General features: G+C 43.9%; 1 protein-coding gene and 1 long non-coding RNA gene across 3 annotated transcripts; one reads left to right on the top strand and one right to left on the bottom strand.

The window, feature by feature from the left end:
- Window positions 1-2,268: 2,268 nt before the first annotated feature.
- Window positions 2,269-6,582, top strand: LOC141026583 (disease resistance protein RGA5-like). The gene is made up of 4 exons (XM_073503350.1): window positions 2,269-2,754; window positions 2,927-3,340; window positions 4,420-6,373; window positions 6,469-6,582. Exons 1-4 carry the CDS (start codon window positions 2,336-2,338, stop codon window positions 6,580-6,582), a joined length of 2,901 nt encoding a protein of 966 aa, XP_073359451.1. The 5' UTR covers window positions 2,269-2,335.
- An 8,332-nt stretch (window positions 6,583-14,914) lies between these two features.
- On the bottom strand, window positions 14,915-16,990 carry LOC120966775 (uncharacterized). 2 transcript variants are annotated; one of them, XR_006665765.2, is made up of 3 exons: window positions 16,894-16,972; window positions 16,586-16,775; window positions 14,915-15,287 (listed from the first exon to the last, which is right to left on the bottom strand). It is a non-coding gene; the product is annotated as an uncharacterized lncRNA (long non-coding RNA). The 2 variants fall into 2 exon arrangements; XR_005761015.2 differs by having other exon boundaries at window positions 16,586-16,990.
- Window positions 16,991-22,515: the final 5,525 nt, after the last annotated feature.

Genomic DNA, 22,515 nt, shown 5'->3' with positions numbered 1-22,515 from the left:
GTTAATAGGTTAGTCCCAAAAATCATATAAAATACCATATTAATGCATATAAAACATCCAAAATAGATAATATAATAGCATGGAACAATAAAAAATTATAGATACGTTGGAGACGTATCTCACCGACCCAAGATGTTGGCGACCTCATGTGGCCCGGCTCGTGGTTGGTTGGGGTGTGGGCCCTAGATGGGAAAAACCCTTGACCAACGGCGGCGGTGACGATACTAGTGGCGCTCCAACGATGTTCTACTTCTTTAGGTTAGCATTAAATTCTAATCCACACCTTCATGTTCCTGTCTCAGGCGAAAACCCAAAGTCCTGTGGATTGGGCAACGGTGGCGCCATGCCTTGGCTCTCTTCCTGTAGACACTGCCTTGAGACTGTGGAGTGGGGGTCATTCCTTTGGTGTGTCCGACGGTGGTCTTCGTGGTTGTGGCCGGAGGCGGTGACGATGATGGGTGTTGCTTTGCCAGGCAAGGTCATCGTGTCTATCGTCCTCTCCTCAGTAACATGTTGTTCTAGTCCATATGGGCTCAGGGGTGAGTTCTTCTGCTTGTCGATGGCACGGCGTCCTATGATCCAGGATGAGAGGGCAGGAGGCCCTCTTAGATGGCGGAAACGGATGGCCGGATAACTGGGTTGGCATCTTGGGAGTTGATGGCGCATGGTCCTCCAGCGATTGGTTGCTGCATTATCGTGGTCGCATCGATGACATGACCTGGAGTTGCCGGGGTCCTCAATAGTTGTAGCCAAGGCCTATTAGCTGTTCGGTAGCATCTTGTATCCTTCTGTCGCCTACCTTTGTTTCTTCTTCTTCTTCTTTTTGTTGCATCGGTGCTTCTATTGCTCAGATGTTGCTTTATAATATAAAGCGGGGTGGTGGGGTGGGGGAGCTTTATCGTCATATATTTGTGGAAACCTAAAACTAAAATCGAACTTACCGCGGCCTGGAGAGAGTAATGGATAAATCTTTGTTAAATACTCCCTCTGTCCCATTATATAAGATGTTATTACATCGGAGGGAGTAGAAAGTATGTAGTAAAAAAATTAGATGAGCTCTCTCTGCATGCATCTTGCCTGTGGAGAACCAGGACAGAGTCTTAATAGCCACTGACTTTTACTCCATGCGACTTTTTGCTTTTCAACACTACCATGTGCTCCAGGTGATCCCTCCCATGCATATATATACTGAGTCTATTCAAATGTTCTTTCGACATATAATGGGTTATCCAGAAGTAGTCGTGATAGGCACGTTGCAACTGACGGATATGGGCCAAATCTGACCACCACATCTTACAAAATTTTGCCATTTGCAGGCCAGATAAGACCAAGGCAATGACAGAAGGTACCTGTACCTCACGCCACACTAACTGATAATTAACACTCGTACATTTATTTTAGTCTGGAACATAACAATGACCGTATCTAAGATTAGACATCCGTTATTGCATGTAAACACTACAGACATGGTAATCCTCGCCCATCGCATTGCAGATCTGTTTGAATTGTACTTTTTTTTAAGCACAATACAGACGTATGTCCTGACATACACACACACCCCGGCCCTATGTACAGATGCACACATACCCTACCCCTATAAGTACATTCGAGAGACTGAGCCGGTAGGTCTAGAGATAGATGAAGGGCGCGCCTGCGAACGAGATGCTGGGTGCGAGTGAGTGAGTGTATGCGGGGTCCCTTGTTCTTATGCTAACCATGCACCTCATATGTTGTTGTGTTTTGCCCTCAACCAGCAGCAGTATGAGATTGAACTGTGAAGAAAATCAGGGTGAGATTAAAGCAGCCACATAATGTCAACGCTGCCCTCTGTGTATGACACATCAATCATTTAATAGTACAAGTTGATGATAATGTATAGATGGTTGCTTGAGTGGTTAGAGAGTGGGATGTGTCATTTTCTCCATCTAATGAAACTCTTAAAAGAAGTAAGGAATGCAAGCCTGGAGCCTAACTAATGTCAACTGTGAGTTTTGGTGACTTGCATGCATCTAACGGTCGGCACAGCTTCTTATAATTCAGACACCCCCTAGTGTACTTGTTTAGTAATTTGGATAAGGGTGTCTGCTATTCACCGCTGGTTTAGCGTGTATTAGTTTATCATCTAACCCAAACTTGCATTATTATTGCTTAATTTTTTGAATCGCTCAGTGGAGAAATATGTAGTAAGATGTATGGATGAGGTGCATAAAAGGGCAGCCAGAGCGACCCTTCATGGCACACACACAAACACACCTAGCATTACAGCAAAGCAGTTAGCAACAAACAAACATACAGTGAGGAATACCATCTACTGACAGTAGTTAGGGTCGTCGCCATGGATCTGGTGACGGGTGCCATGGGCAGCCTGCTGGTCAAGCTGGGGGAGCTCCTCAGGGAGGAATACCATCTGCAGAGGAGCGCCAGGAACAAGGTGGAGTTCCTCTCGACAGAGCTAGAGAGCATGCGAGCCGCCCTCCTCAACATCGCGGCTGTGCCCCGTAAGGACCTCAACGTCCAGGTCAAGCTCTGGGCCAGCAAGGTCAGGGATCTCTCCTATGACACGGAGGACATCATCGACAGCTTCTTCGTGCGTGTCGTCGAGGGCGGTCATGTGCCCCCAGCCTCAAACCGCTTCCGTTCATTCATGAAGAAAATGTCCAAGTGGTTCGAGAGAGTCAAGACTAGCAGGGAGATCGCTCAAGCCCTCGAGGAGGTCAAGGTGCAGGTCTTGGAGGTGGCCGACCGGCGCGACAGGTAGATTCTTTCTCTTACTCCATCCATTTCCGCATGAAAATGACTAGGTTCCATGATGTGCTCAACTAGAGATGATAACCCGCGCGTTTCTGCGGGAAAATCAACTATCTAGGTGTATGGAATAATGAAGAACAAAGTCTCATGGTGAGCATGCATGTGTGTTTCTTGACAGGTACGCACTCGACAGGCTCGGTGTTGACAACGCGTTTGTGGCTGCTGCAGCCACCGCTGTCAACCCTCTCTTGCCGGCTCTATATACAAAGGTGACTGACCTCGTCGGCATTGGTGGGCCGAGCCAGGATCTGATCAAGGAGTTGAAGGACGTGACCAAGGAACTAAAGATAGTGTCCATTGTCGGGTTCGGAGGGCTAGGCAAGACCACTCTCGCCAAAGCTGTGTATAACGGCTTAGAAGCACAATACGAATGCACAGCATTCGTGTCCCTCTCACAGAGACCACAACTGAAGAGGGTCCTCAAAGACATGCTACATCAGCTCGACGACAAGGAGTTCGCCACCATCAATGAAGCATCACGAGATGAAATACAACTCGTCGATCAACTGTCCAAATTCCTTGAGACCAAGAGGTATGACCTACCTGCAAAAATAATTATTACCGATTGCATGAACCTAGCTATCTTATTTTATTCTACACGGTAAAAATGGTGGCGTCAAAATAAGCAATAACTAATGATGGTTCCATCACAAATCTATTTAGAGCATGTACAATGTTGATAAGAGAGTCTTATCTTAGTCCTGTAATGTAATGTAGAGATGGCAAAAGAAGACATAATGTATAGTGGTTTGTTTCTTAATCTTATCTCTAGTAACTAGATATTTCTAAAAATATGGTGAGAGATATTCTGGGCATGTACAGTAGTTGATAAAACCTTCTTATCTTACGCCCGCAATGTAACTAAGAGAAGGCAATGAAAAAATAATGTACAATCTGTTGTTTTCTAGTCTTATCGCTGATAACTAGATATCCCTAAATATGTGATGAAACATATTGTTGCTAACAGATCATCTCTTAATTAAGAGAAGGCCGGCCTTTTTTTATGGTTTCTCTTTCTTCCACCTCAGCATTTATCTTACGTGGCACTCTTAAGATAGCACCATTGTATGCCCTTAATTAAGAGAAGGCGGGTCTGTTTTCCCCAGCTTCTCTTTCCTCTACCTCAATATTTATCACATGGCACTTCTAAGATAGCACCATCATACACCCCCTTATGTCAAAATCAATGGTGCTAGCCGTTTATAATGTACCTAATCTCGACTTCTCTCATGCCTTGCGCAAATCTCACCCGTGAACTCACATCATCGGCTTAGACATAACTACCAACTCTAATAACAGATAACTAGGCTTGAACAACCCCCCCACCCCCTTCCCATACAGATCAACTCATCTATATATATCACATATAGATTTCTATTACAAAATTTGTATTCTTTGTTTCCATTTGATGTTTTTCTTCATCTTATTCTTTTGTCCTTGTCTTTTCTCTCCCTCCCTCTCAAAAGTGTTTTCTGATTTCACCTTTGCTAATCATTGATGCATGAGTTATAATTTTTTTTGTTAATGCATGACATCTTCAATTAGCTTATTTACTAGTTACACAATTATTTAGCTGACATTTAGTTCCTTCAATTATTACCATACATTTAGGTACCTCATTGTTATTGATGACATATGGGATGCAATGTCATGGGAGAATGTCAAACATGCTTTCCCTAATAATGGTTGTGCAAGCAGAATAATCACAACAACTCGTGAGTCTGGTGTTGCTACACACATCAGTCGCAACTGTTATGAATTACCTCCTCTTAGCCCAGAGAAATCCAAATCATTATTCTATAGGAGACTATTTGGCATCGAAGAGAAATGTCCTGCACAATTGGCCAAAGTATCCATGAAGATCCTGAATAAATGTGGGGGTCTACCATTAGTTATCATCACTATGGCTAGTCTATTGTCTACTAAACAAGAAAATCCAACACAATGGGATGGTGTGTGTAACTCTATTGGTCGTGGATTAATCCGCGGCGATCCTAATATAGAAAACATGAAGGAAATATTGGCCCTAAGTTACTATAACCTACCTTCACATTTGCAAACATGCCTGTTGTACCTAAGTATATATCCAGAAGACTATGAGATTCCGAAGGGTGATTTAATATGGAAATGGATTGCCGAAGGTTTCATCACACAAGAAAACAACATGGTTTCATTATTTGAGGTTGGGGACGGTTATCTCAGAGGGCTCATAAATAGTGGTATGGTACTGGCATGCATGGACTATAAAAGACAAGTAACACATTGTCGTTTGCATGACATTGTACTTGAAGTCCTCTGTTCCCTGTCACAAGAAGAAAACTTTGTTACAGTGCCAAATCATGCCGATGGCATAGATCGGCGAAGTAAGGTCCGGAGGCTATCCATCCAGAATAGAGAGGAAGGTACTGAAACTACACCACTTGCTTCCCTGCTGCAACCACAAGTGAGGTCCATTACTACCTTTCCGCCTGCTATTAACTTAGTACCGGCTCTTTCGAGCTTTGGAATTTTGCGTGTATTGGATCTAAGTGGATGCTTCATTGGTGAAGGTAGCCACATTAACCTTAATGATGTGGGGAATTTATTTCACCTGAGGTACCTTGGTCTTGCTGGTACACAAATCTGTGAACTGCCGGCAAAAATTGGTAGGCTGCAGTTTTTGCAAGTCCTGGATGCAAGATACAATCCCAAACTTACAGAACTACCATTGAGTGTTTATGAGTTGAAAAGATTAATGTGCCTACATGTTGATGGTTACTGCACGAGGCTCCCAGATGGGTTGGGGAATCTGACATCCATCCAAGTATTGAAGAAGATTTGTGCCACTCTAAACATTGTGAAAGAGTTGCGCAACCTGTCAAAGCTAAGGGAGCTCAAAATCAAGTTTGAGGATAATGCAAGCCTGGAGTTAAGGAAAGCTTTTGTTGAGTCTTTATCCCACCTTCAAGACCTCCAAAGTTTAGTTATTCGTGGATCTTTTCCATCCATGGATCTCTTTGGGGAAGATTGGGTGCCCCCTCAACGACTCCGCGAATTTGAGTCGGTCATGTGCGGTATTTTCCCTGCGGTGCCGGCATGGATAAAGGTCAACCCAGTTATTGTCTCGGTCCTCTCTGATCTGACCATGGGCTTCAAGGAACTACAGGAGGAGGACATGCTTATCCTTGGGATGTTGCCGGCTCTCCATCGCCTCTGGTTATTCAGTTCCCAACAAACACAGGCAGTGTTGCCTATTGGTGCTGACGGGTACCGTTGTCTAAGAACATTCACACTATATTGTATAACACCAAAGCAGATAGCATTTCAACGAGGAGCTCTTCCGAAGGTTGAGGCGGTTCTCTTCAACTTCAGTGTTCGGATGGCAAGAGCCAATGGCAATGATGGTTTCAACTTCGGTCTGATGAACCTCGCCTCACTTAAGCAGATCACCGTCGGAATCGATCGTGATGGTGCAACGATTGAAGATGTGAATGAGGCAGCAGCCACATTGAGGCGTGAAGTCAGCACTCATGACAATCATCCCGGCATTACTGTTGATATCAGGCCACCAATAAAACCATGCGAGGTAAAACACATATTGTTCATTTTTCTTACCATATCTTAAAGTTTTGGTTGACCCTTGATTATATATTCACATTTCTCTCTATCTTAATTTATCAGCTTGAGAAAACAGATATTACATTCGATGAACTGATTGGGGAGCCAAGGAAACTCTCGGGGAAGTTTCAGAAATTTCGTGCACAACCTTGTTCAGGTCCAAATTCTGCCTGCTGATGGGGGAGGCCAGAACGGTGGTGGGGCTGATGGGGATGTCAATTGTTGATCTTGGAGCCTGACGCATTTCTAGAGCTTCACCGTGATATTCAGTTGCCTTGTGTGATTGTGTTGTTTTACCATGGATGTTTTGGTCTTGTTGTTGTCGTTATCTAGTTTTGAAGTCTTCCCATAATCTTGTGGTAGTAGGTTTTCGTCCCGTAGTGAGTATTTCAACCCTGAGCACTCACAGCGGGTTTCCTACTAGTGCACCAACTCGCTTTGCTCTTTCTTGTTCCCTTTTGCTTTGTATTCAGAACTACCTTGAGCAATTAACAGAAAGAGGGTTGCACGGTTGGAAAATTAATCCAAAATTTGAGTTCAGATTTTTCTTTAAGCGTCGAGGATGGGTCATCAACGCACTCTACCTTTCATATACGGGTGTACATGAGCTGTGCAAGCACAAAGAAACATAGCCCATGAAGTACTTCACCCTTCTCGCATGAAGTTCTTCCTTTCTTTCCTCCTCTGTTTTGGCCTGGACCTTCCATTTCTCACCGCAACAAGTGACAACAAACTCGTGTACCCTAGGGCCACAGGTGTGTCTGGTATAATATCTACAAATATCCATGGTGGCCATCAGAACAATAGAAAGTCCTCTAAGAATAGCTAGTAAGGTATCGGAATCCAACAATATGCATCCATGCCTTGTTGAAGAAAGATACCAAGGCAACAGATCCATAGGAAACATCATGCCCCTGTATATATATGGAAATCTCTCCAAAATTCAGCAGAGTATGAGATGCAGAATAAGTTTCAGCCTCAACACTTACACACGATCCTTGCTAATCCGCAGGCAAGCCCAACGACTAGCTGCGTCAGCAACTGAGACGACTCACCGCAATGCTGAAGGAATGTTCAACCTACTTCCGCTTGCTGCATCGGGATAACATCGACACATGCCAACAGAGATGATCAGACATATTTCAGACACTGATTGATGACAAACTAATAAATAACATGGTTACCTTCGAAATTAGAAAGGTAACAGTATTAATCAAGCCTAGTCACGGTTATGCAACAGTTTCAATAAACAACATGTGCTATGCTAAACCAGCAAGCGCGCAAGCATGAGCATACTGAAATAGCAGTACCAGACATATACATGGAACATTCAACAAGATCTAAATGAATATAATGGGGCAAAATAAAAACAAATAATACGTACTAACTAAATTTTTACGTATGATCGAATTAACCGATATTAATTCCACCCTGTCATGCATGCGTGTACAGAGACAAGTCCCATAGCTTACACATTCGTGTACATAGAGAAGTGGATGCTAATTAAGCTAGCAACCAACAGAGCAGGGCCGGGGGTGCTTGTTTCAGGTTAAATAATTGAACAAACAGTTACAGTCTAATGCAAACTAGTATAGGTAGCAGAGAAATAGGAATTTGGGTTAAGGAGCATTACGAATAATACTGGTGTATAAAAGCAGAGGAGTGGCTGACTGACTGACTACAGGAGGCTCCAAAGAAACACACTGGCAAATCAACTGAAGCACCAAAAGTAATAAAAGGGCACAGAAATCTTACCTAATACTACTAGTGAACGTCCATTGCTTTGTCATTGGAGTGTGTATTCCCTTTCGGTTCCTGCATTGCATTAGCATGTCCTACCTCGTAAGCAGCCACCAAATTAATCAGAGACAACGCTGAGCTACAGAGAACATGCTGAACATGACCGACGAAACTGCTGCTGGCCCTGTTGTACTTGTACACACCCAGCCAAAAGGACCAGCAGCAAAGAAAAGCCAGATCAGATCGTCTCGGCGATGTGATTCAGCGATGCAGCTCAACTCCACGCCAAGCAGTCGCCCTACACCACAGGCCATAACAATTCTCGATCGATAGCAACAGCAGTACAGTACAGTTCAGTTCAGCTGTAGAAGCAATCACAAGCCCCTCCACTAGCTAGCAGAGCAGCCATCAGAGATGAGGCCTATTATTATCCAAGGAATTCACAACATCCTTCGGCAGGGCTCCAAAGCACCTAATGCTGCAAAGTTTCTCAACAACTTCCCAGTAATTAACCATCATTACCGGCGCACCATCAGTATCCAACCAGATAACAATCACGGTTTACAAAGTTTCTCCACAAGTTGAAAGCCAATGTCTTCTCAGAGAAATAACAAATACTAGATGCATACATAGATAGCTCAAAACATATCAATATCCTGTCACAACTTCTACTAAACCCAGGAAATGCTCAGTGAGATTAATTATCCACATTACAAATAGTATATGTGAATGAAGAATATAAAAGGTCAAAGTGCACCATCGCCAGACCGCTTGTAATTCTTGTCAGACTTCGTTTCGTACAAGACCTAGAAAGTGCAAACACGGATACACCTGAGCATTTTTCCCAAGTTGCACTTTATCTGTGCGAGTATACAAGCAGGTAAAACAGAAATCGCAGCCTAAAAAATATCCAGAGAAGTTATAGGTCAACGTCGCTTGCTTCAGCTCTTACCAAACAATCAACCTTCCTAAGCTGCCCAGTTACTTGTTCAGCGATAAATTCGAGCGCTCGCCGGCTCATATATATGTACATCTCAGCGAGTACAGATTTGATCAACTCATATACAGAAGAACACCAGGATGACCATCTCCGTGTGGTATAATGTCGGGAGTACTGTCTTCCATGACGATCACAGTAGAAACTCTTAGAATAGCTGTGAATGTATTGGAATATAACAATCCACATCACTCTTACCTTGTTCAAGAAACGCACCTAGGAGGCAACATATGCTCCTATATATGGAAATTCAGCCCAGTGTGAAAGGCAAAAAAGGGTCCAGCCTCAACACACACCTGTCAATTCTCATCAGACAAGCATACTTGTTAATTCTCAGGCATGCCTGGGTTGGGTTCTGCAGCTATTAATTATCAAAAAGCTATCAATTATCAAGCCCAACGATTAGCGATGTCAGCAACTCTGCCTCTCTCTCTCTAATCAGCCAAAGATGTTGTTAGAGATATATTTAGGTTACATATGTTTGGTAGTATAGAATTTGTAATCCATCTCCTACCGTATCTCTAGGAGAGGCGTCTTGCCCTCCAAGCCTTGTACTAAATATAAAGGATCAATAATACATCGAGCATATTCCGCAACAATCACTTTCTCCCTTCTAAGATGGTATCAGCCTAACCGATCCAACCCTAGCCGCCGCCCCCGGGATGGTCGGCCTCCATGACCGTCGCCGGGGGTCGCGCCGCCCGTACCTAGGGTTCGTCCGCTGGTCATGTTGACCGGCTGCCCTAGAGAATCTTTTTTCCCGAACCCTTGCTCCGGATTTTTCTCTATCCCGCCGGTCATCTTCATCGGCATTTTCTTTTTGGTTTTCCGATCTATGCTTGATCGGTTTGTGTCGCCCGCCGCCTCCGTCGACCCCCGTGCCTCTACTCCGACATCAACCGCGCGGCAAGGCTGAACGCGCCGCCCAAGGGAGGCCTTCGTGCATCGCTGCCGGCTGCTTGTCCGCGTGGTCTCCATCGCCGATCCGTCTTCGTCATCATCGCCCGGGACATCACCGACAACGTCGCCATCGACTCCGATCTGCGCGTCGTCCCCGCCATGGCGCATACAGCGTCGCCGTCGGTCTGATCAACCGATCACGCCTCTGTCTTCGCCAAGTACGTCCCCGAGCACGCGCCTACCGTCAATCGAGCCAAGGGTTGCCGTCGCGTCGTCCCTTCGGTCCGATGCGTCGCCGCCCGAGGTCTTCCCGTTGGCTGCCCCGACTCGCGCGCCGCTACCGCCGACGCCCCTTCGGGCTGTCGTGTCGCGGAACCTGGTCCACGGCGCCGCCCTGAGATCTTCCCACCGGCTACCCCTGTAGCCATCGCCGCCTCTGCATCGCCCCTTAGTGTTATCGCGTCGCGGCACGCGGTCCATGCCGCCTCCCGTCCGTCCATCGCCCCCGGCTAGGGTCTCCACGCGGCTGCCTCGACTTGCGAGCCGCCGCTACACCGTCTCTTCGGGCTGTAGCGCTGCTGCATGCTGTCACCACCGTCGCCCGAGGCCGTCCCTGCGGTTGCACCGACCTGCGAACTGCCGCTACACCGCCTCTTCGGGCTGCAGCGCTGCGGAATGCGGCCCCTGCTATCGCCCCGACTTGCCAGCCGCCGTTGTGTCGCCCCTTCGGGCCATAGAGTCGTGGCGCGTGGTCCACTCCGCCATCCGCGCGCATCGACTTCCCGTGGTATGCGCCGCGCCGCCTCCCTTGGCGCGGGAACGTCACCGTCCGTCGGTCTTCGTCACACTGTCAGGTTCCTCGCCTACTTTGAGCATCCCCGCCGCGCTCCTAACCTAGCCGCCGCCGCCGTCATCAGGCCGCCGCTGTCGCTCTTCTTTTGTCGCCGCCTCCGCTACCCCCGTAGCCGCGGCCGCCGCCTATCCACCCCCTTCGTCTTCGTCCAAGCACCAGCCCGTCGCCAGCGTCGTCGTCATCTACCCCGACCACTTCGTCTACTCCGACAACCGCGGGCGAGATCGACACCGCGTCCATTGGCGCCGCAACTGTTGTCGAGTCGTTCTTTGCGGGCCCCTCTGACTTCTCCGACATGGCGTACATCTCGTGCAGCTCCCTCGTCTACGCATGCCCGGTCCTGGCAACACCGATGCGTGCCTTCGTCCACGACGTGTCCCCGGGCCTGGCAAGCCTGGTGCGGTGCTTCATCAACTTCGACTTCGTCCATCTACGCATGCGCGGTGCTGGCAACACCGATGTGTGCCTTCGTCATGTGTTCCCGGGCATGGCAACCCGGCGCGATGCATCGTCAACACCATTCTCCTTCCTGGCGCACCACCTCTTCGACACCACTGCGCCCATGACTAACACGGCGCCTCCTTGTGCCCGCGGCTCCACGGCGACTCTCTCGACACCGGCTACCCCGACTCGACATCGACCATGGCGTTCTTCGCACGGCTACCTCGACCACGGCTATACCACCCTACGCTCTCGGCTACATCGACATCGGCACAAAGGGTTATCATCCGCTTGAGCAACTCGTCGGCTTCCTCTACAGTCAACGCGTCTGCGATGCGACACCGTCCACGACGCTCCCGCTAGGACTGCGGGGGGATGTCAGTCTGTCGGCTGCTATTCTCTCCAGTCTGGCCGTTCGCGTTGCTCCTGTTGTTCGCAACACTACCGCTACGACTGCGGGGGGGATGTTAGAGATATATTTGGGTTACATATGTTTGGTAGTCTAGAATTTGTAATTCATCTCCTACCTTATCTCTAGGAGAGGCGTCTTGCCCTCCAAGCCTTGTACCCAATATATACTCCCCTCGAGGCTCAATAATATATCCATCATATTCCGCAACAATCCCTCTCTCCCTTCTAACAGATGTCCTCCCACTGCAGTGCTGAATGTTCAGCCCAAGTTTATGTTAGTCTGCACGTCCCGTCACCATGCCCCTTCCCTTTCCTGCATCACTAACAGCATTAGACCATAAAAGCAGAGGGCTGGCTGACTGACTATAGGAACACACTGGTAAATCAACAGAAGCAGTATGCAACCAAAGGCACAATGGTAAATCAAGTGACAATGGTAACTATAGGGGGCACCAAAAGTAACTAAAGGACACAAAAACATACATAATAATGCTAGTGAACATCCATTGCTTCTTCACCGGTGATAGTTATACTCAGCCGCAGCCTGCTCTTTCGGTTCCTCCATCTTCTGTCCTCCCCTCTAAGCTGCAAAGTGTTTTTTACCGGAGCCGGGATCTACCGGTGATCTTTCCACCAATGAGGTTCTCCCACATCTAAAGTTGTGGGACCATGTGTATGTGTATATGAAAGTATTCATTGCAAAAAATCTCTTGTATTTCTGATTTAAGTCTAGTCAATGTCAGAATGATGCAGTACCTTTTAACATGGACGGTACCATGCATGCATGCAGAATCTCTCCTCTCTCTCTCACACACAAATCCATCCATTTTATCTTTGTTTAAAATTTTAGATGGACAATATCTCTCACACTAATTTTCTATTATTGAAATATTTTATATATTCAAATTCCTAAACATGTGATCTGTAGAACAAGACCAATTTTTAATATATTTAAACTAGTTTAAGTTTTTGTATTTCAATCGTATCAAAATTTAAATTTCACTTATTTCAAATTTACTTATTCAAAATAATTGGAATCGATTTTGAAACTAGTGAAATATTTTTTGAAATAAGTGAAATCAGTTTTCTGAAACTAGTTTGTTCAAACATGTCAAACTGGTTATTTCAAAACATTTTGGTAATGAATGAAATAAGTTTAATGAAATGAGTGAAGTCAGTTCTTTTGAAATGAATGAAATCAGTTTTATATTGAAACGATTGAAACCACTTTTCTAAATATAGTTTTCTTTGTGAGTTTCATATTTGAGCTAATGGAACTGTTTCTTTACTCCATTATGTGTTTTTTCTGAAACTAATGAAATATATCTTTTGTAATGAGTGTAATCAATTTTTTGAAACAAGTGAAATATAGTATTTCAATTGAGCGACTGTAATGTGTTTTCTGAAATGAGTGAAATGAGTTGTTTGAAAAAGTGAAATATGTCTTTTTGGTGTGAAACAACTTCTTCAAAGTGTGAAACTGATATTTCTGAGCGAAATATGTTCCAATATTTGTTTCGAAATATGTTTTCTCAACTGAGAGAAATATGTTTTCACAACTGAGTGAAATCATTTTCTTCATTGAGTGAATATGTTTCTTCAGATGAGTGAAATTGGTTTTTTGAACATAAAGAAATTAGTTTGTTTAATGCTTGAAATCAACTTTCTGAAATTAGTGAAACTAGTATTTTGAAACGACTAAAATTTGTGTTTTCTAATGCGTGAAAATATGTTCTCTCAACTGAGTGAGATATGTTTTCTCAACCGAGTGAAATTATTTTTCTGAAATGAGTGACATCACTTTCTTCCGATGAGTGAAAGCAGCTATATTTGAAATAGATGAAATGCGTAAAAACAGTTAATTTCAGAAAAGGTGAAATATGTTTTCTCAAATGAGTGAAATATGTTTTCTCAAACAAGTAAAATATGTGTCTTAAAATAAGTGAAACCAATGTTTACAAAAGGTGAAATTATTATTTTGAAATTTGCAAAACAGGAGCAAACACTTTTATGAAATAGCAAAACAATCTTATTTATGAAAATGATGCCAAAGAAAATGGAAATATATAAATTAAAAGTAGTTCAAATATATCCAACATTGATCTTATTCTAGAGGTCTTGTCAACATGATTTCAAATATATAAAAAGTTTCAAAAATAGACATTCGCTTTAAAATATATCAATCATTCAAAATATATGGACGAAATAAAATGCATGTCATTTATGTGGGAAGAGAGAATAATGCATGCCGGGTCGGTCTCTCCATTCCAACTCTCTTTCTCTCCTGACAAAGTTGCATGGCATGCATGTATTTGATCAGATGTGTCAGGGTGTGCCAGTTGTATTTAGATAGTATATAAGAGGTGTAGTATATACTCTGACAGAGTGCACGAATCTTGACGAAACTAGACGGACGGCGGATGGTGTGCCGGTACCTCCCGCCACCAGTAAAATTACTTATTCGCCCTCTAAGCAGGCAGCAAGTTATTTAGACTAGACACAACACTGGGCTACAGCAAACATGACAGACAACAGGAAGACTAAACTGTTGCTGGCCCTGCAGAAAACCAAATGAGTGTGTTTTTCTGTAGCCCGAGCTCCCGGTACCCATTATCTTCACCGTTCAGACTATGGGAAGATGCATGAGGATATGTGCAAGCTTTGAAAAGGTGCAGCCGTGTCAGGGGAATCTTAAGCTTCATACACTCATATACGACCTGCAAAAGTCTGGCATCCATAGCATATCATGCTGCAGTGCTACTGTAGCCACGTTATCTCTCATTCTCATAAACTTCGCTTGCTCTTTCTTTTTTCCCTCACCTACCACCCATCACATGGGAGCGACTACAATAAAAGCAAGGCCTCTGGTGAAAGAATTGAAAAATGAATCTGGGCCATTGGATGGAAGATGACTGGTACAGATTTAAGTGAAGGATTCTCAGTGTACATTTCTAGAAAACCCCCTACTACTAGAACATGACTTTTGCAGTAACCACCTCAAATCTCTCATATATCAATAATTCTGTCCTTCATAAACAAGACAATTTTTCAGCCATGTACGTGTGCCCCTTTGCTGTCAGGTTTACACAAAAACTGTACATATATATATCCTGTACGAAATTCATGTATATTTGATTTCATAGTAGCTTCTACTATATCACGAATCATGCAAGCAATCCGAACATGTTGGTCAATAAAAGTATGTGAACATCATTACAAAAATATTAGAATACATGAGAATAGTAATCCGTCCACTTCAAATCATAACTAAACATACATTTCGAACTGCATGATCCCAGACCAAACACAATAGAAGAGACACACATAATATCAAGTGTTACATAACATGAGAGGATCATTTTTGGTAAATAACAGGCAAGACTAAAAACCAAGGACTAAAATAATCACCGTTCAACAAGCATTGCCACTATAAATTGCATCAACTTTTGGCACTTGATGGTACACAACAGTAAAGCTGCCTTTGCCTGCGTTACTAGTGCTTATTGCTCATCGAGCTTCTTGTGCTGGAAGAGACGAGACCTAATAAAAAGAAGATTCAGTTAGCACAGGTCCGTACAAGTGACATGGATTCATACTTTTCTTATTACCCATAATCTAATCAAATGAATATGTATCAATGATGCCATCTAACTGTGTGCTGCACATACTACATGGAAGGACAAATAGAGATGAATCAAATTCATCCCAAAACATGACCTATATGCTTCTATACTCGAACTGGCAGAGAAGCCAACTATTTTGGATCATCCTAACTTACTGATAATGAAACAGATTATAAAACATTATTTTTCTTGTACAAAAAACCACTCTAATGCATTGAACAACCATCCATAGACCTCATATCAGCAGATTACAAGTTTCAAGGACTACTTAAAAGCAGAGATAGTTGTAAAAGAAAATGATGGCATGCATTATATTACTTTGGAATAATAACAAGAACACTACAACGACACAGGAAATAAAAATGAACAAGATGATTGAGAGGCATGTATCATGGAAGAAGAATTGATCCTAAATCATGGGCATACATGATACATCCTTCTGTAGTGATACATCTTGATTTTGAACACTGTTGACCGATTCCACGGTGCAAACAAAATTTCAGTAAAAAAAAGTATCAAAGAGGGACGAGATGCAGCAGCAAAACAACAGAGGACGAGCTTAATACTAGTCGACGAACTCCGGATCTATCTATCATACACAGAGCAGAAATTGTGTTTCCGCCAATATCACCTCAAAAAACAACAAAAATGAGAAATCAACCCCAATTCCAAGGTTGCAAATTTAAAAGACACGCAGAAAAAGAGTCTTTGTTTTTAGGTAAAAAGTTACAGTTTTTCTTTTTACAGTATCCAGCAAGATGACATATTTTCACAATGCCAAATTGGTCGAAAATCTAGTCTAAGCAAACTATAGCAAGCTTGTCCAGCCTTTTTTTTTTTGGCTGCTAGTATAGCCCTCTCCTTTCTCTGCCTAGTCCTGAGATATGCAATTGCCGATGCTGGAACTTAAAACAGAAGTAGTGCATGCAATGGTGTTGTAGAATGCATTGTTCAGTGCTTAGATTAGTACCCAATGATGTTATAAAAATCTGCATAAGCTCCCATGTGCTAGCGGAGGCAGTGGCTATGATTCAGTCAGGCCATACATATGGGGGATGACCATTGACCAATGTCATGGTAGAAACGGATGCAAAGCTGCTGGTCAACAATTCCAAGAGTGGGCAAATACTGTAGAGATGCTAGCTAATAAAATTGAGATGGAACCATGGAGGACAAATGTACTAGCTAATACTCCATATCAATTTGTTTGTTTACCAGGAGAATTAATCACGGTGGTGACGCCTTCTATGTTCGCACCACGTCACACAGGCTGGTCGGGGAAGGAGCTGAGGAGCCCACCTCCGGCTTGCAACCAACGAGGTGGAGCAGGATGCGAGCTGATCCTAGGTCCTGAGATTGACAGGAGACGACGAACTAGCCGCTGCCGGAGCCTGAGATCGGGAGGCTGCAATGAGCACACAGCGACGCGGATCTTAGTACTCCATGAGATCTGATCTGCTCGGCCTCAAACCGAACCGCCGGCGACACAGCTGGCAAGAGCCATCGGAAAGATGGAACATCACCTCCGCGCCGGCGTACTTGGCAAACTTGGCTGAGGGATCTGGCCGCCGCCGCCGCGCTTGGGGGTAGGGGGGGGGGGGGGGGGGGGTAGGTCGATGCAACTGCGTACGGACCGTGTTTCAACGACAAGGACATGGGAACAAATTAACTTTCAGCGAGGGTGTTTTTTTGCAAATTGTGCGCGCAGATTGCTTCCTCCGAATCCGGGCCATGAATCTCCCATCCGATGGCCCAGATTAGTTTTTTCTATTTTTGCATCACAAGCTGTTCTTCTATTGTAGTCGCTCCCCCATCACATGCAAAAAGAAAAAGAGAGAGAGTACGCAAGAACAGTACCTCGTCTCTGAACGTGCATGCAGTTTATTTATGAAAAAGACTAAAAAAACTTCCAAAAAAGCCTTTGCACGTTGCAACTCTGACTCACTTGGGTTTGACTTTTGCGCCAATTTTTACAAACTATTGCATCCTGCATACTCTCTCTCCTCTTCTTATGTTCTCTCTAACTGTTGATTGTTGTTCGCTGCGCTGTGGAGGAAGAGAGAGACGAGGCACTGAGTTTGCATGTGATGGGTGAGTTAAAAGCATTGGGGGTCCTAGAACTTGATCAGGATGTGATGATTTAGTCCTACAACTTGCAAAATGACCCTACCCAGTCCTAGAATTTGCACCATATGTGTTACTTTGGTCCTGGACCAATCACAACGCGACAACTGGACTCCTCGGGCCCGAGCTGGTCAGCACGCGTTTTTGCAAATAGCCCCCTGCCTTTCCTTGTAATCAACCCACACTCACTAAAAACACCTGAATTGAGAATCTGTAGCTTTGAACCCCAGCAGCGGTGCTGCACCAAGAGCTCCCCCCCATCCCTCCCTCCCTCCCGCTGTCGGCCACTCTGGCCGCGGCGTCCACCTCCCCCGCCGCTGTGTCACACCCAACTATCAGATCAGGGGAATTTTGGGGATGAACACGAACTAGGGTTTCGATCTGAGCTGTATTGACTAGAATATGCTAGGTATATTCCTCACAGAGGGAGGTTTAATGTATACGAGTGTTTGAGAATTGAGCTTAACAGAATGAATGGTTACAAGTGCACCGCGCTGGCTTATATATAGCCTTCTCAAAAACGGAACAGTAACAGACGAGAAATGAAACTGTACAGTAACGGTGAGCGCATGCGAGCCGTTAGATCTTCGTAGCTTGAGCTCCTTTCAACCGTTCGATAACTGAACCCGCTTATACTGAATCGTCTTAGGTCCTGACAATGCCCCCTCGAAAAAACGAACTTGTCCTCAAGGAGTAGTATTGTTTTGGCGCCAGCCTTCCACTGTTTGCTTGAAGAAGTGGGGGAAGGTATGCTTAATGAAGTCTGCATCTTCCCAAGAGAAATCTTCAGGAGGGAAATTTTCCCACTGAACAAGCCATTGGATCACTGGAAGATTGTTCCTGGGTATCAGACGCGTCTGTAACACCATTACCCGTTCTTGCTTGATATGTCCGTCCTCTGTGACCAAGGGAGGATTTTCACCAGGAACAACAGTCGGACCAATGTGTCGTTTAAGCTCACTGACATGAAAGACTGGATGTATTTTTGTCCCCTCAGGAAGAAGCAAGTGGTAAGCTACATTTCCCACTTTGTGCAGAACTTTGAATGGACCGTAAAACTTACTTTGAAGCTTAATATGGGATTTGGCACCAAAGGCATTCAGTCTGTAGGGATGCATTTTAAGATACACCATGTCTCCCTCTTGGAAAGAACGTTCCACACGTTTCTTGTCAGCGAACTTTTTCATGCGCTGCTGTGCTAGCTGTAGGTTTTGCTTCAAAGTAGCTAACAGCTGTTGTCTGTCAGTCAACATCTCTTTGGCCTCATTGTCTTGGATAATGTACTCGCTGATTTGTGGAGGAGGGTAACCATAGAGGGCCTCAAATGGTGTCTTTTGCAATGAGGAGTGAAAACAGGTGTTATACCAGTACTCTGCCATTGGTAGATGGTGGACCCAATGTGTAGGATGTTCTGAAGTTAAACATCTTAAATAGTTCTCGATGCACTGGTTGACTTGCTCGGTCTGGCCATCCGACTGTGGGTGGTATGCAGAACTAAATTTGAAGTCAATCTTCATAGCTGAGAAAATATCTTTCCACAATTGGCTGGTGAAAATTTTGTTTCTGTCTGAAACGATAGCAATTGGGGGACCATGTAGCTTGATAACATTGTCAATGAAAACTTGAGCAACACTCTTGACAGTAAAAGGGTGAGATAGAGGCAGGAAATGAGCAAACTTGGTCAATCTGTCGACCACTACGAAAATTACCTCTTTTCCCTCAGATTTTGGCAGACCTTCAATGAAATCCATGCCCAAGTGTGTCCAGGCCATGTCAGGTATGTGCAAAGGATCTAACAATCCAGGGTAATGACAAGTTTCACATTTATTCTTCTGGCAGACTGGGCATTCGGTCACCCATTTCTCCACATCTTTCTTGAGTCCAGGCCAGTAGAAAATCTTCTTGATCCTCTCATAAGTGACTTTCCTCCCAGAATGGCCACCTAAAGCAGAAGAGTGCAGTGCTTGAAAGAGTTTAGATTTTAACTCCACCACATTGCCAATATAGATCTTCCCTTTGTGTCTGACACTACTGGAATCAGCTTCTTTGCCGTGGCGGACGGCAAAGGCATGGTTCACTGATGGCAAACTTCTTTGCCGTCCGCCAGCAGACAGCAAAATGTCCGGATGAACACGTGCCACCAAAGGCCTTCTTTGCCGTCCGCTTTGTAGAAACGGACGGCAAAGGATTGTGCCGTCCGCCGTTGGTGGCCAGCAGATGGCAAAGATCGTGGATGGCTGTGAGGTGAGGTGAGAGCCGTTAGGGGTTAACGGCGTGCTTTGCCATCAGCCAGCGGACGGCAAAGAGGCTAAGGTCTTTGCCGTCCGCAGGCGGAAGGCAAAGTGCTCAAACATGCCAGTCCCAGGAATCACAGGTAGCTGCCATGTGGCATGTTTGCCGTCAGCTAGCTGACGGCAAAGAGCGTGTACAGACCTGTTTTTAATTTAATTCATTTAATTTGACAGCAATTCACAGATATAAACAGATATACATATGTACACAACAAGCATATCCAACACACTAGTTTCATCATATATACATACATAACCAACACATATATAGTTCCATCCTTACATATTACAAAAGTTTCACATTTGTTCATCCAACACCGTTATCCATCCATCCATATAACAAGTTCCAACCATGCAAGTTCATTGATACAAAATAAAAGCACATTTGGAAAAGATGCACTCCATCCATGCAAGCTTCCGTGAATTAAATCAAATCTGCAAAATGATAAACAAGATGTTAGATGAAGAAAAAGAAAATGAAGAAGAAGAAGAAGAAGACTATAAGAAGTAAGCATACTTATTATGTAAACTTGGTCATTTTGTGCTAACATAAGTAATTTTGGAGTTAACCTATAGGAAACTAAGCATATTAGAGCTAACTTAGAGCTAACTTATGTCATTTTGGAGAAGAAGAAGAATAATAATAAGAAGAAGACTATAAGCTTATTATGTAAACTTGGTCATTTTGTGCTAACATAAGTAATTTTGGAGCTAACCTATAGGAAACTAAGCATATTAGAGATAACTTAGCATATTAGAGCCAACTTAGGTAAAATGGAGCCAACCTAGCTAATTATGCCATCTTTCAGTGAACTAAGCATATTAGAGCTAACTTATGTCATTTTGTAGAAGAAGAAGAAGAAGAAGAAGAAGAAGAAGAAGAAGAAGAAGAAGACTATAAGCTTAATTATTATGTAACCTTGGTCATTTTGTGCTAACATAAGTAATTTTGGAGCTAACCTATAGGAAAGTAAGCATATTCGAGCTAACTTATGTCATTTTGGAGAAGAAGAAGAAGAAGAAGAAGACTATAAGCTTATTATGTAAACTCGGTCATTTTGTGCTAACATAAGTAATTTTGGAGCTAACATATAGGAAACTAAGCATAGTAGAGATAACTTAGCATATTAGAGCTAACATAGGTAACTAAGCATATTAGAGCTAACATAGGTAACTAAGCATATCGGAGGAAACAAAGCTAAGTATATATAGATCATTTTGGAGATCAAACATACCTGACATAGTTTAGTTGTCATTGTTATTCTCCTTCTCCTTCCTCAGCCTGATGCACCAAGAGTGGGGAGGCGGTGGAGGCAGTGGGATGTAGTCTTCTACCACAATTAGCGTGGTCATGTCGCCCAGCTGTGGGATCGCCGGCGCCACCACCGATGCGAGGTCATTGTCAGGCACCACCACCATCGCGAGGCCATCTTCAGGCACGACAGGCACGACCATCGCTAGGTCATCCTCAGCCACCACCATCTCTTGCCCATGGTCAGCCACCACCATCTCTTGCCCTTGGTCAGCCACCACCATCGCTAGGTCATCCTGAGCCTGATGTCTACTCTGCTCCTCTTCTTCCCCACTCCAGTCCGGATCATCCTCCTTGATGTCTTTGTTCAACTACACTAAGTTATCATTTCTCATTCAAAAAACAATGCACTTGTGGACATATGATGGCTCTAGTTGAATTTATTAGTAGCACTAGTCGTAAAAAATGTTGACTTTAGTTGAATTTCATATAATAACTATTTTAACTTCTTTGGGTCAGCAAACTAGGCAACTAGCTAGCAGTATAATGCCGGTTCGTGATGCACCTTTAATACCGGTTCGTGCCACGAACCGGTACGAAAGGGGTGGTGGCAGGCTGGCGTCAGGCCGGGGCCCCACGATCACCTTTAGTACCGGTTCGTGGCCCAAACCGGTACTAAAGGCCTAACCTTTAGTACCGGTTCGTGCCATGAACCGGGACTAAAGGGGTCTGACCTATAGTCCCGGTTGGAGACACAAACCGGGACTATAGGGCAATTTTCAAACTCTACCCCCCCCCCCCCCCCCCCGGACCGCCTTTTCAGTTTTAGAAAAAACAAAAGAAAATGATGGAAATGTCAAAAAAATAAAGAAAATAAGTTTCCCATTTGATATGTGGTCTAATTGTTGGGAAAATTTACAAATATGAATTTCGACTTTATTTGCAAAATCTCTCTGGAATTTGTAAATGAGCATAACTTTTCAATACGAACTCGGATTAAAAAGTTTTTATATGAAAAATAATCTACTCCAGTTTTAGAAAAAAAGAAAATGATGGAAATGTCAAAAGAATAAAATAAAATAAGTTTCCCATGTGATATGTTGTCTAGTTGTTGGGAAAATTTACAAATATGAAATTCGACTTTATTTGCAAAATCTCTCTGGAATTTGTAAAATGAGCATAACTTTTGCATACGAACTCGGATTAAAAAGTTTTTTATATGAAACATCATCTACTCGAAAATATACATCCGAATTTAACCAGGGGAACCCCGTTAAACATTTTCAAAATCCTCAAAAACCTAACAGAAAAAAAGTCACGTGCTTTTAAGATCTAGAGTGGAAAAAAAGGAAAAAATTTCAAACTTACTAGTGGCGCACCATTTGCTAGGTGCGCCAATAGTAACAGAAAAATATATAGTTTCAAATTTTTTTTTGGAAAAATGTGGTCAAATCTGGTCAAACTAATTATTCTAGAAT

This window comes from Aegilops tauschii, chromosome 1, assembly GCF_002575655.3.
Source record: "Aegilops tauschii subsp. strangulata cultivar AL8/78 chromosome 1, Aet v6.0, whole genome shotgun sequence".
NCBI lineage: Eukaryota > Viridiplantae > Streptophyta > Magnoliopsida > Poales > Poaceae > Aegilops > Aegilops tauschii.
Note: the sequence above shows the minus strand (reverse complement) of the source record. Positions and strands in the feature narration are given on the sequence as shown.

Coding starts and splice junctions, on each gene's coding strand:
- LOC141026583 (XM_073503350.1), top strand. CDS start 2,336: ATGGATCTGGTGACGGGTGCCATGGGCAGCCTGCTGGTCAAGCTGGGG. Junction 2,755..2,926: donor GTGGCCGACCGGCGCGACAG/GTAGATTCTTTC, acceptor GTTTCTTGACAG/GTACGCACTCGACAGGCTCG. Junction 3,341..4,419: donor AAATTCCTTGAGACCAAGAG/GTATGACCTACC, acceptor CCATACATTTAG/GTACCTCATTGTTATTGATG.